At 42.4% G+C, this 11,596-nt stretch overlaps 1 protein-coding gene across 1 annotated transcript; it reads left to right on the top strand.

The window, feature by feature from the left end:
• The first annotated feature begins 501 nt into the window (after window positions 1-501).
• LOC121575524 (rac GTPase-activating protein 1-like) lies at window positions 502-9,450 on the top strand. The gene is made up of 17 exons (XM_041888679.1): window positions 502-646; window positions 958-1,045; window positions 1,280-1,482; window positions 2,297-2,457; window positions 3,536-3,605; window positions 5,233-5,280; window positions 5,478-5,552; window positions 5,780-5,900; window positions 6,169-6,317; window positions 6,525-6,692; window positions 6,919-7,017; window positions 7,205-7,403; window positions 7,594-7,699; window positions 7,947-8,082; window positions 8,293-8,416; window positions 8,612-8,717; window positions 9,170-9,450. Exons 2-17 carry the CDS (start codon window positions 961-963, stop codon window positions 9,243-9,245), a joined length of 1,926 nt encoding a protein of 641 aa, XP_041744613.1. The 5' UTR covers window positions 502-646; window positions 958-960; the 3' UTR covers window positions 9,246-9,450.
• Window positions 9,451-11,596: the final 2,146 nt, after the last annotated feature.

Below are 11,596 nucleotides of genomic sequence, written 5' to 3'. Positions count from 1 at the left end.
ATCATGGCCTAATACCGACCGAGCATGCAGGGCACGTGCCCAGGGGCCCTGACCTCCAAGGGACCCCCATTGATTTTGTTAGTCGCTCTCACTCAGATATCATTAACATGGTATAAGTCATGGCAAAATATGTGGTATTGCAGGAAATTTGCTTTACAACTGAAAACATTTCTTTCTGCCACATGGCAAAATTAGTATAATTGTATGACATTTGTTATAAAATGGCAAAATGTTCTCTCCGCCCCATGGCAAAATGTGTAGAACTGCAGAAAACTTGCTTTAAAACTGCAACATTTTCTATCTGCTGTCAAGAGGGGGGCCACTAAAATGTTTCGCTTAGGCCTCCAAAAGGTTAGAGTCGGCCTAATGTATTTTGGCCTATTAATTGTAAGCATACTTACACTCTAACACAGATGGGGGCGGTAATGCGCCAATAATACCCATTGACTGCAGTGTCAGAAAGTCTGCCCAAAGAAACGCCTTCTTCCTTGGCGCCTGGTTTTGAAATGCCTGGGACCAGATAAGACAGACAGGTGTGGCTAGACACACAACGTAGCTTGTTTATCAAGAATTTCAATAAAAGTTACTTTTGACTGCAGCTGGAAACATCAGCCGTGAGACACTGTACTAGGAAGGACCGACGCCCGTAAGTGTCTGTTCATGTTTTTTTTTTCAGTGTTGTTTATGAAATACTTTACTAAAGTTAGCTAACTTAGCTAGCTAGCCTGCTTGCTAAAGAAATTGAAGTGAGTCCGTTTCAATCTGTTCAAATAGATTACGCTACCTTTGGTAGCTAGCTAGCCTATCTATTATTTATAATTCTTGCTAGCTAACGTTATAACTACGAAATAAATACAGTCAGAGAGGAATATAGTAGAACATCTTTTATCAAGTTCCCTGCTGGGTTTCTGTCACATGATTGTTTCCCCTCGTCATTTTGGAACCTTACTTTATCAGGACATGGAATCGACTGTGCTGAACATACACAACCAGTTCCAGAGTCTGCGTGCACACTCCGAGATTCTCAATGAAGGCATCGAACCACGTAAGTGACTAGTGGAGCATGCTTTTGGTTGACGGTTGAGATCAGTGTTTCTCCTGGTATTGCACATCAGGGATGGCATATCAGAGATTGCAGGTTTTCTCACTTGCTGGTGCAAATGTAATGTCCCCCCCCCCCAACACACTCCTAACCTGAAAAACAAAGCAATGGGGGAGATTTACTTCAAAGGAATCAACAGGTCTATAACCATCCCCTTGCCCGTGCTTTTCTGCCCAGTGTTCATCCAGTTGGCTCTGAACTTCGAGGACTGCAGGCGGAAGTGGCTGCAGTGGGAGGAGGAGCTTGGGGCATGCAAGGTGGTGCTGACCAAAACGGAGACTGAGAGGGGGGCTCTGGAGGTCAAGCTGAAGCACGCTCGCAACCAGGTGGACGTGGAGATCAGACGGCGCCAGCGGGTTGAGTCTGACTATGAGAAACTGGTTGGTACAGTTAAAGATAAATTACAGTACATTAAACGTCCAATGTTGTGGTGTATTTTATTGGGAAATGCTGCTCATTTGTAATGTTCATTGTTAAAAAGAGGACCACTATGGTTAGGTTAATTAGTTAGTTATGAGTCTGATTTAATCAGGCGGTAATACACAGTTAATTGGTATATACAGCCTGAAACTGACTGCAAAATCGTGTAAATGTTCCTTACAAGTCAGAATGTGACAGTTAGAGCGTTGGGCCAGTAACTGAATGGTTGCTGGATCGAATACCTGAGCCGACAAGGTGAAAATGATGTTGGTGTCCTTGAGCAAGGCACATAACCCTATTTGCTCCAGGGGCGCTGTACCACTATGGCTGACCCTGTAAAACAACACATTTCACTGCACCTATCCGGTGTATGTGACAAACCTTTTTTATTTTATTTTTATGTTGAATAAAATTACATTTGAATTTAGTCTACCGGTTGTGGTGTCCTTCAGGTGGTCGAAATTTGCGACATATTTTTTACCCAACTTTTTAGAGGGTTACCTTCTTAATTTCGAGCAGATGAAGGACAAACACCACGGACAACCGGAAGAGTAAGTTCAAATGTAATTTTATTCAATATTCTGGCTTGTAAGGATCATTTACACCATTTTGCAGTCATTAGTTTCAAGCTTTATATACCAATTAATTGTGTATGACAGCCTGATTAATAAGACTATGAGTTAGTATGAACACTGTTCGGAAGGCTATGACATCGTGGGGTAATTTCCTGATCTGTGTGTGTCTGTGTTTCTATGTGTTTGTGTGTATGTGTAGGAGCGTCAGATTCAGCTGATCCGGGATCTGCTGGTGGCGGATGGTTCCAGCAGCAGCCTCCACCTGAGCGAGGAGCAGCGCTCTGCCCTGGCCTTCCTCAACGCCCACTCCCAGGCCGCACAGGCCGCCAAGAACAACCCCAACCTCAACACCAGCCACAGGTACTGTATACTCCTTTACTAGGCCCTCATCAGCCTTGTCAGGGCTGTGTTCATTAGAGCATGCAACGGAGAATGTAAAAAATGTTTTGCAATGGAAAACAAACATTTGTTTTTGGCCAAATTCAGAAATGCCTATCCCATTTCGGCCCGTTTGCTTCAGTTAAATGCTTAGGGGGGAATTCCGACGTGAGTTAAGCAGGGGCGTGAATGGAACGTAAATCCCCTGAGGAACGCTAGCAATAGTGGATCATATTAGGCTAACGTATTACAAGTTGTGCAGTAATTTGGGACATGTAGCCTGTTTTGAATCATTATGGAACACAGACCATACTTAGCAGTTTAAATCTGGAGCCTGGCACACGGTTCACGACAACTGGACGGTTGTCATACAGTTCCATCATTAGTGAGGATTATTAGGGTAGATTTATAGGACTACTGTTCAACCCCTATTCTACACTTTTCTCACCTTCCAATATTTCATGGATTGAACAATTGAATATGGCAACCTTCAGATGAATCAAACAACTATATTTTTGATTCACCAACATGTTTAGTGTGTAAAGGCTCTCCACATAAAAAAAAAAAGAATAAATACTTTCCTAACTAAAATAATATACAAGATCAAAATATTTTTAAATTGACCAATTAGTGCTGAAAATGAGATGAATATGCATCTATTTACATGGTTTTCTTTAATTGATCTCTAATATTCTGAACCGTTCTCTCTAAATATTCTGTCGAGAAAATTCTAATTAAAGGTAAACCAAATTTAGATAAATGTACTGAAACCCTTATTGAATGAACACCATGAGGAAATCTGTTGGCCAGCAAGTGGGAGGGATTTCAGCAGCATAATTACATTTATTCAGTGCTCGCAAGGGAACCACGCCTGCAAAGCCTGTTACGCACCTGCATAAGGTAAGTCTGAATACCAACTACTGAGAAGTGCGTAATAGGAAAGGCATGTGTAGGACGGACGTAAATGTCCTAAGTCTGAATCGAGTCCTTAGTGAATATGACCCAGATTGTTCTGATTCAGAACAGTGATCATAACCAAGTCTCTCGTCATGTCTTTCAGGTTAACCACCATAGATGAATCTGCTTCCTTGTTGTCAGACATTAGCTATGACAAAACGGATGATTCTCTGGTAAGTATATCCACTTTACAGTTTCCCCAAGGGGCCATTTGTCTTGGACATCGTAGTTGCGCCATCACAAAAATAGAAAAAGTTATCAAATAAACTTAACAAAAATATAAACGCAACATGTAAAGTGTTGGTCCCATGTTTCATGTGCTGAAATAAAAGATCCTAGACATTTTCCATACGCACAAAAAGCTTATTTCTCACAATTTTATTGCAATAATTTGTTTACATCCCTGTTAGTGAGCATTTCTCTTTGTCAAGATAATCCATCCACCTGACAGGTGTAGCATATCAAGAAGCTGATTAAACAGCATTGTCATTACACAGGTGCACCTTGTGCTGGGGACAATAAAAGGCCACTCTAAAATGTGCAGTTTTGTCACACAACACAAACAATGCCACAGATGTCTCAAGTTTTGAGGGAGCGTGCAATTGACCCGCTGACTGCAGGAATGTCCACCAGAGCTGTTGCCAGAGAATTTAATGTTCATTTCTCTACCATAAGCTGCCTCCAACATCGTTTTATAGAATTTGGCAATACGTCCAACCAGCCTCACAACCGCAGACCACATGTAACCACCCCAGCCCAGCACCTCCACATCCGGCTTCTTCACCTGTGGGATCGTCTGAGACCAGCCACCTGGACAGCTGATGAAACTGTGGGTTTGCACAACTGAAGAATTTCTTCACAAACTGTCAGAAACCGTCTCATGGAAGCTCATCTGCGTGCTCGTCGTCCTCACCAGGGTCTTGACCTGACTGCAGTTCGGCGTCGTAACCAACTTTAATAGGCAAATGCTCACCTTCGATAACCACTGGCATGCTGGAGAAGTGTGCTCTTCACGGATGAATCTTGGTTTCAACTGTACCAGGCTGATGTCAACATTGTGAACAGAGTGCCCCGTGGTGGTGGGGTTATGATATGGGCAGTCATAAGCTATGGACAATGAACACAATTGCATTTTATCAATGGCAATTTGAATGCACAGAGATACCGTGACGAGATCCTGAGGCCCATTGTTGTGCCATTCATATGCTGCCATCACCTCATGTTTCAGCATGATAATGCACGGCCCCATGTTGCAAGGATCTGTACACAATTCCTAGAAGCTGAAAATGTCCCAGTTCTACCTTGGCCTGCATACTCACCAGACATGTCACCCATTGAGCATGTTTGGGATGCTCTGGATCCACGCGTGTGCCAGTTCCCGCCAATATCCAGCAACTTCGCACAGCCATTGAAGAGGAGTGGGACAACATTCCACAGGCCACAATCAACAGCATGATCATCTCTATGTGAAGGAGATGTCACGCTGCATGAGGCACATGCTGGTCACACCAGATACTGACTGGTTCTCTGATCCACGCCCCTACTTTTTTTTAAAGGTATCTGTGACCAACAGATGCATGTCTGTATTCCCAGTCGTGAAATCCATAGATAAGGGCCTAATGAATTTATTTCAATTGACTGATTTCCTTATATGAACTGTAACTCAGTAAAATCTTTGAAATAGTTGCATGTTGCGTTGTATTTTTTTTCAGTGTAGATATAGCCACACTAATACTACCTAATATTATAGATATTCTCATAAACATGAACTGTTTTGTCACCATTCTCTATTCCCTGTAGGACTCCTCTGTGATGAGGACGGTGCGACTGAGGAAGCGCCAGAAAAGGGTGTGTGGAGAGATACTGTTTAGTTTAGAGCCTGACAGATCACACAAGAAATGTACATGTCTTTTTTTTCAAATGTTATATCTAAAGGATCTGTAGTCAAGGATAGAGTGGAAATGTAGTCTTAAGTGCCAGGTTATCTACAATGCTCAGTCATTTTAAAGTATGGCTAGCTCAGTTGTTCCTCTTTGTTTCCACAGCGCTCTTCCAGAAACCTTGCTGAGCCACCCCAGGTGGTGAAGAAACCCCGCTCCAGTGGCCGAACATCGGAGAGGGTACTACTGAATGCAGGCTTCTGAAACTAACTCCAGTGAAGCTAATACAACTTCTACAAAATTACTTAATTTCTAACCCATTTCTGACCCTAGTCTCACTTGATTTGTATCGCACTCCAGCACACTGCGATTCAATGTATAGAATTTTGGTCAATAGACCTTCATTTGCTTTCTCCTTTTTGAGTATTATTTCCTGTCAATCACAAGATATGTATGTATTATTGCAGATTAACGACTCCATAGTGACCAAAACCACCATCACAGTGCCTGTCAACGGAGGTCCTGTGGAGGCCGTGTCCACCATCAAGACAGTGACCGGCTACTGGACACGCAGCAGGAAGACCACCGGTGAGACGAAACTAACAAGCCTAGCTACATCCTTATTCTCATCAGCCAGGGGCATGTTTAAATGGGCACAGCGTAGTGAAGCTTGTTGAAACGGGAAGCGGAAATTAGTGTTCATATTGGACAAGTTCAGGTAGTGGGCTACCTCCCCTATTTGAAAATGTTTCGTGCCTTAACACCACTTTTTGTCAATCCCAGCAACTGCCACTAGATTTCAAGGAGATAACAAAAGTTCCTTGCTATATCTTTAACTGTTCTCCTGTTCTTACAGCTCCTCAGGGCTGGGACAGTACCACTACTATTGACCAATCAGAGACGGCTAGCGAGGCACCCAGCACCCCATGCAGTGAGGCTCCGCCCCCACTCAAAACACCCAGCGCCAAAGGCCGGGTCCGAAAGCACGAGTTCCTCGCCAAAACGGTACACATTATGTCATTGTTTTTTTTTGTCTGTACCGTGTTGTTTTTTTAACAGCATTGAGACATTTTTTAGTTTTTGACACATTATTAGCTTGAGAATGTTGACGCAATTGTCTTAAATTGAGTAATCTTATCTACCATCTAATGATTTGTCCAACATCTACACATTCAAGCCTAGAATCTCTGTTCTACCCCTCTTCTCACTCAGGTTATCAAGTCCGAGTTCTGCGTGCCCTGCGGAAGGAAGACCAAGTTTGGAAAGCTCTGCCTGAGGTGCCAGGACTGCAAGATGGTGGCTCACCCCGAGTGCCGTGATCGCTGCCCCCTGCCGTGCAACCCTGTCTCCACTGGCAGCACACCCATCAGGACCAGAGAGGTACTGAACCTGTGTAGTTAGTTATACATACATAGATTGACAAGACTTCATATTTGCAACACTTGGTGCTTATACAGCAATAACTGATCATTATGCTATTTTCTTTATATCGGATTCAGCTGCGTATGGTTTGGTGTATTCTGGACACCATTCATGTATTGGTACCATCTTTGTCTCGAATGCCTTCTCCAAACTTCATGTCATAAATGTATCTCTTGTTTTGTAGCCGAGCACCCTTGCAGACTACGCTCCCTCCTCCTCTCCCATGATCCCAGCCCTAGTGGTCCATTGTGTCAAAGAAATTGAGCACAGGGGTTTACATGAGGTGGGCAGCCATTTTAGCACTTACAAAATTTACTTTGATAAAATAAAATAATATCAGTAATCTTTTCAGATATTAGCTCTGATAACAAATGTATTTCTACCTTGATAATTCCTGTTTAACTGCCCCGATTGCCAGTTAACATTCCTGCCCATTTTTTCTCTCTCCATCTCTCCACCGCCCCTCCCAGACGGGTCTGTACCGTGTGTCGGGCGAGGGGCGCACAGTGAAGGAACTGAAGGAGAGGTTCCTGCGGGGGACGATGGTGCCAGCCCTGGCCAAGGTGGATGACATCCACTGTGTCACGGGCCTCCTCAAGGACTTCCTGAGGAAGCTCCCTGAGCCCCTCCTCACCTTCCGCCTCAACCGCGCCTTCATGGTGGCTGCAGGTCCGTCCTTGGCAGTTGGCTGTCTTTCAGGGGTTAAATAGATTTAAAACGCATAAGTTATTCTGGTTATGTTCATCAAGTGCAGTCAGGTATGCATTAAAGGGATACTTCACCAAAATTACGCATTTGTTTCCTTACCTTGTGAGTACTCTATGGAGCGCCTCTGATATCCCTCTTGTCTTGTCCACAGAAATCCAGGATGATGACAATAGCCTTGCGCTGATCTACCAGACCATCAGTGAGATGCCCCAACCCAACAGAGACACTCTGGCCTATCTAGCCATCCACCTGCAGAGGTACGGCAGTGCTTCCACCCCTTCACGGTCACTTTGCAAATCTGTCACTTTGCATTTCCAGTCAAAAGTGCTGCCCCTACCTGTGGTAGTGGATGTTGGTAAATGTAACCGTCAATGTCATTTAAATTATGTGGTAACCGCCCCCCATAATCAAAGGCAAGTTTAAAAGCGTCCTGATTTCACAAGGCACTGAAGAAGCTCCATTCACTTGAGTCTCTCTGAAATGGTTGACCTCTGGTGCTTTTAGGGTTGCCCAGTGTGTACTAGACACCAAGATGGACATCACCAACTTGGCCAGAGTGTTCGGGCCCACCCTGGTAGGCCATGCCGTCCCAGAACCAGACCCCATGACCATCCTGCAGGATACCAACCGACAACCAAGGGTATGTATGGAACTATACAAATATGACTGTCAGCTAAATGTATGTTTTATTTTTTTCTAAAGGATGTGGACACTAATTTATAGTTTTTAACATACGATTTGTGTTATATCTTAGTACTCTTTCAATACATTATAATAATGATTCTCACCACACAGAAATTAGTGTTAGTCTCCACACGACAGGTTATTTGATTCCTATTGATGTAAACAGGTGATGGAGCGCTTGTTGGACCTTCCTTACGAGTACTGGAGCCGGTACACAGTGGAGCAGCAGGCCCACCCAGACAACATGGTCAAGGGCAATGCTAATTGCTACAACACTCCCGACCACAAAGGTAAACACCACTGAGAACCAGTCTCTCCTGGCCAATAGACTAGTGTCAAGGAATGTTTAAATACAAAACATATCCATATCATTGCTATGGCCTTTTAACTCAAACTTGAATGTTTTTATGGCCATAGTGTTTGGGTAATGTGCAAAAAAGATGTCACAATATTCTCCAGTCTGAGTTTCTTCTCTCCCCATCCAGTGAGCATGCTGGGGCCAGTGACCACTCCAGAACACCAGATGACCAAAACTCCCTCCTCCAGCTCCCTGTCCCAGCGAATGAAGCAGACCCTGTCAAACACCACCATGTAAGCAGCACACTCTAAACATAGGGCTCTTTCTCCCCCCACCCCCACCCCCACAAGATCTTAATGCACATCTCAAATGGGTTGTGTTCTTTAGGAGCCAAATGTAAGAAAACATACTGAAACAGGAAGGGAGTACCTGGTCCAATAAGAAGTGCTAATCATTGTTTTCCATTGCAAAACATTTTTAAACCTTTTCTATTGTGGGTCCTAATTAACATGACCCTGGTGTTTGTTTTAGTCTTAAGTAATGTTCCTTCTCTGTGTGTTTTCTTGGGTGATACATTTGGCAACTGTTTTTTTTATGTTCTCGTTAGCTTGGATTATATCAGTGCTTAATTTGCTGAATGTGTGCTTCTATCTGTCCTTGAATGGGTATTTAGCTGTCTGTTGTATTTCTTCCCAGGATTGGAGTGATAGAGGGTAATGTTTTTTTTTCTTGTGTAATTTTACAGATTTGGAAGCAAGAGCAAGGCATCTGCTAGCTCAAGTCGCCAAGGAGGCTTTTTTGCTTCCCCTCAGCTGAAGTAGTGGTCAAGCCTCAGTATTTAGGGAAACTATAATTTTATACTCTCAATTTTATACTATTTTCTAAAGAACCAATAATGCAATAATGTGGTCAAGGAGAAAATCTGTTATTCTTGTTAACTTTAGCTACTGTATATAAGCGGCAGGTAGCCTAGCGGTTAAGAGCGAATCCTCGAGCCGACTAGGTGAAAAATCTGTCGACGTGCCCTTGAGCAAGGCACTTAACCCTAATTGCTCCTGTAAATCGCTCTGGATAAAATAATCTGCTAAATGACTAAAATCTAAATGTATGGAAAACTACTGCAATATCACTATTTTATACAACTTTATATCACAAACATATCAAACTCTTTTTTTTTTAAACCAAAGCTCTATTACTATACAATAATTGATTTAGCTTTAAACAATGTTATCCTTGTTACGTTACTACTATACATAGGAAACCACTGCAATATCACTGTATTTCATACACTTTTATATCACACACTTTAAACTCTCTTTTATGAATGATGCAATATTTTATTTAGCTTTAAACAATAACTGCTGGTAATAGCTTTATGTAACGTTAAACTAAAACTCTATGCTGTAACATTTGAATCTCCACTTTTGTGGAATATGTTTTTACTTATGATGACTAGGGCCAGGAGTTGGGTGCACTTTTTGAGGTGCTGTGCTTTTAACCGGTATTTCCAGCATTTCCAGCATTATCCACTAGGTTTGCTGCATGTAGGAAATCCTAGGAAATGCTATTCAATTGACACAAGCTGTCTCCAATCAATATCTGGTTGTGCATGTGTGTTTGGTGGGGGGATCGCCTTAGCCATGGGAGCTGTAGCTCTGCGACTCTTAATTGCACAAAGCCTATTATTTGACAGGGAATACTATTTGTAGATCAGTGATTCTACACTTCACTTTTCTCGATCGGATTCTCTCCAACGGACTCTGAGGTTTTAGCATTTCTTTTTTAATTAGGGTCAGTTAAAGGGGAGAGTCTTTGGCTGCGTTTACACAGGCAGCCCAATTCTTATCATTTTTTCACTAATTAGTCTTTTGACCAATCAGATCAGCTCTGAAAAAGATCTGATGTGGAAAGAGCTGATGTGATTGGTCAAAATACCAATTAGTGGAAAATATATCAAAATTGGGCTGCCTGTGTAAACGCAGACAATGACACCAACCATGGAAGTACATTGTAACGAATTTGGGGGGTAGCCGGTTTCATTGATTCTCCCATTTTAACTGCCCCTAATTGATTAGTTTTAAGCTTCAACTTCCGAGTCTGTTGGAGAGGATCAGCATGAGCAAAATGAGGTGTAGAATCCCTGATCTCCAAATAGTATTCCCTGCCAAATCAGTTTTGTGCGATTTTAAGATTAGCAGAGCTACGCCTCCCCTGGTTTTAAGCAATCCCCCCCCCCCCGGCCAAACACATGCACAACCAGACATTGATTGGAAACAGCTTGTGTCAATTACAGAACATTTCCTACCCGCAGTAACATTAGTGGACAATGCTGGAAATACCGGTAAAAGCACAGTGCCTCACAAAGTTCCCATTAACTCCTGGCCCTAGTGATGACTTATCACTATGGTCCAATCTGTCTAATCATGGAAGTCTGTATATCCACCCACGAATACATGACTTTGCTGCTTCATCAAACCAAGGACTGTTGTTGACTCTTCTGTGAATTGATCAGTTGACCACTAAACAGTACATACTGTTGTGTAAAGCCTAATTGTGTATACATTATGTACTGGTAATTATTATTTTATACTGTGATTGTAATCACAGAGTTACAGGTACACTAGCGCTGGACTGGACCAGAAAAACAAGACATTTTATTTGTAATTGTCTACTAATTTTGATGCAATCTTTTGGGGCTTGTCCTGCAACTGTTAATGTGATCTACATTTTGGAATGCAATGATTGTTTTACTTTGATGTTTTAACTTGTTTTTCTTTTACAGTAAAATAATCATGCTAACCTCATCAGGTAACAGATAAAAGGGGATTATGTAAACATTGTAAACTTTCTAACCAAAGATGGCAATGAAAACACGAGAATGGCTCTCATAGGCTATCTCTGTAAGAATTCGAATGGGACTAGCATCCTTGTGCTCAGAGTAGATGTCTATGTACATTGCGGTTGAATTCAAGTTTCTATGTTGTATATTATATAGCTTCCAAAGAGCCTATGGGATTCTCTGCTTTCTAATACAAACTCTCTAATCAAAAAGTGTTGTCAATGACACACAATTATTCTCATACCAATTGTAAAACTCGATGGGAAGGAGATGTAAAGAGTTGAAGATTTCTATGCAATAACATTATGTAGTGATTTCCCTTTCAGTGTGTCA

The sequence above is a fragment of the Coregonus clupeaformis genome, chromosome 10 (assembly GCF_020615455.1).
Source record: "Coregonus clupeaformis isolate EN_2021a chromosome 10, ASM2061545v1, whole genome shotgun sequence".
Taxonomy (NCBI): Eukaryota; Metazoa; Chordata; class Actinopteri; order Salmoniformes; family Salmonidae; genus Coregonus; species Coregonus clupeaformis.
Note: the sequence above shows the minus strand (reverse complement) of the source record. Positions and strands in the feature narration are given on the sequence as shown.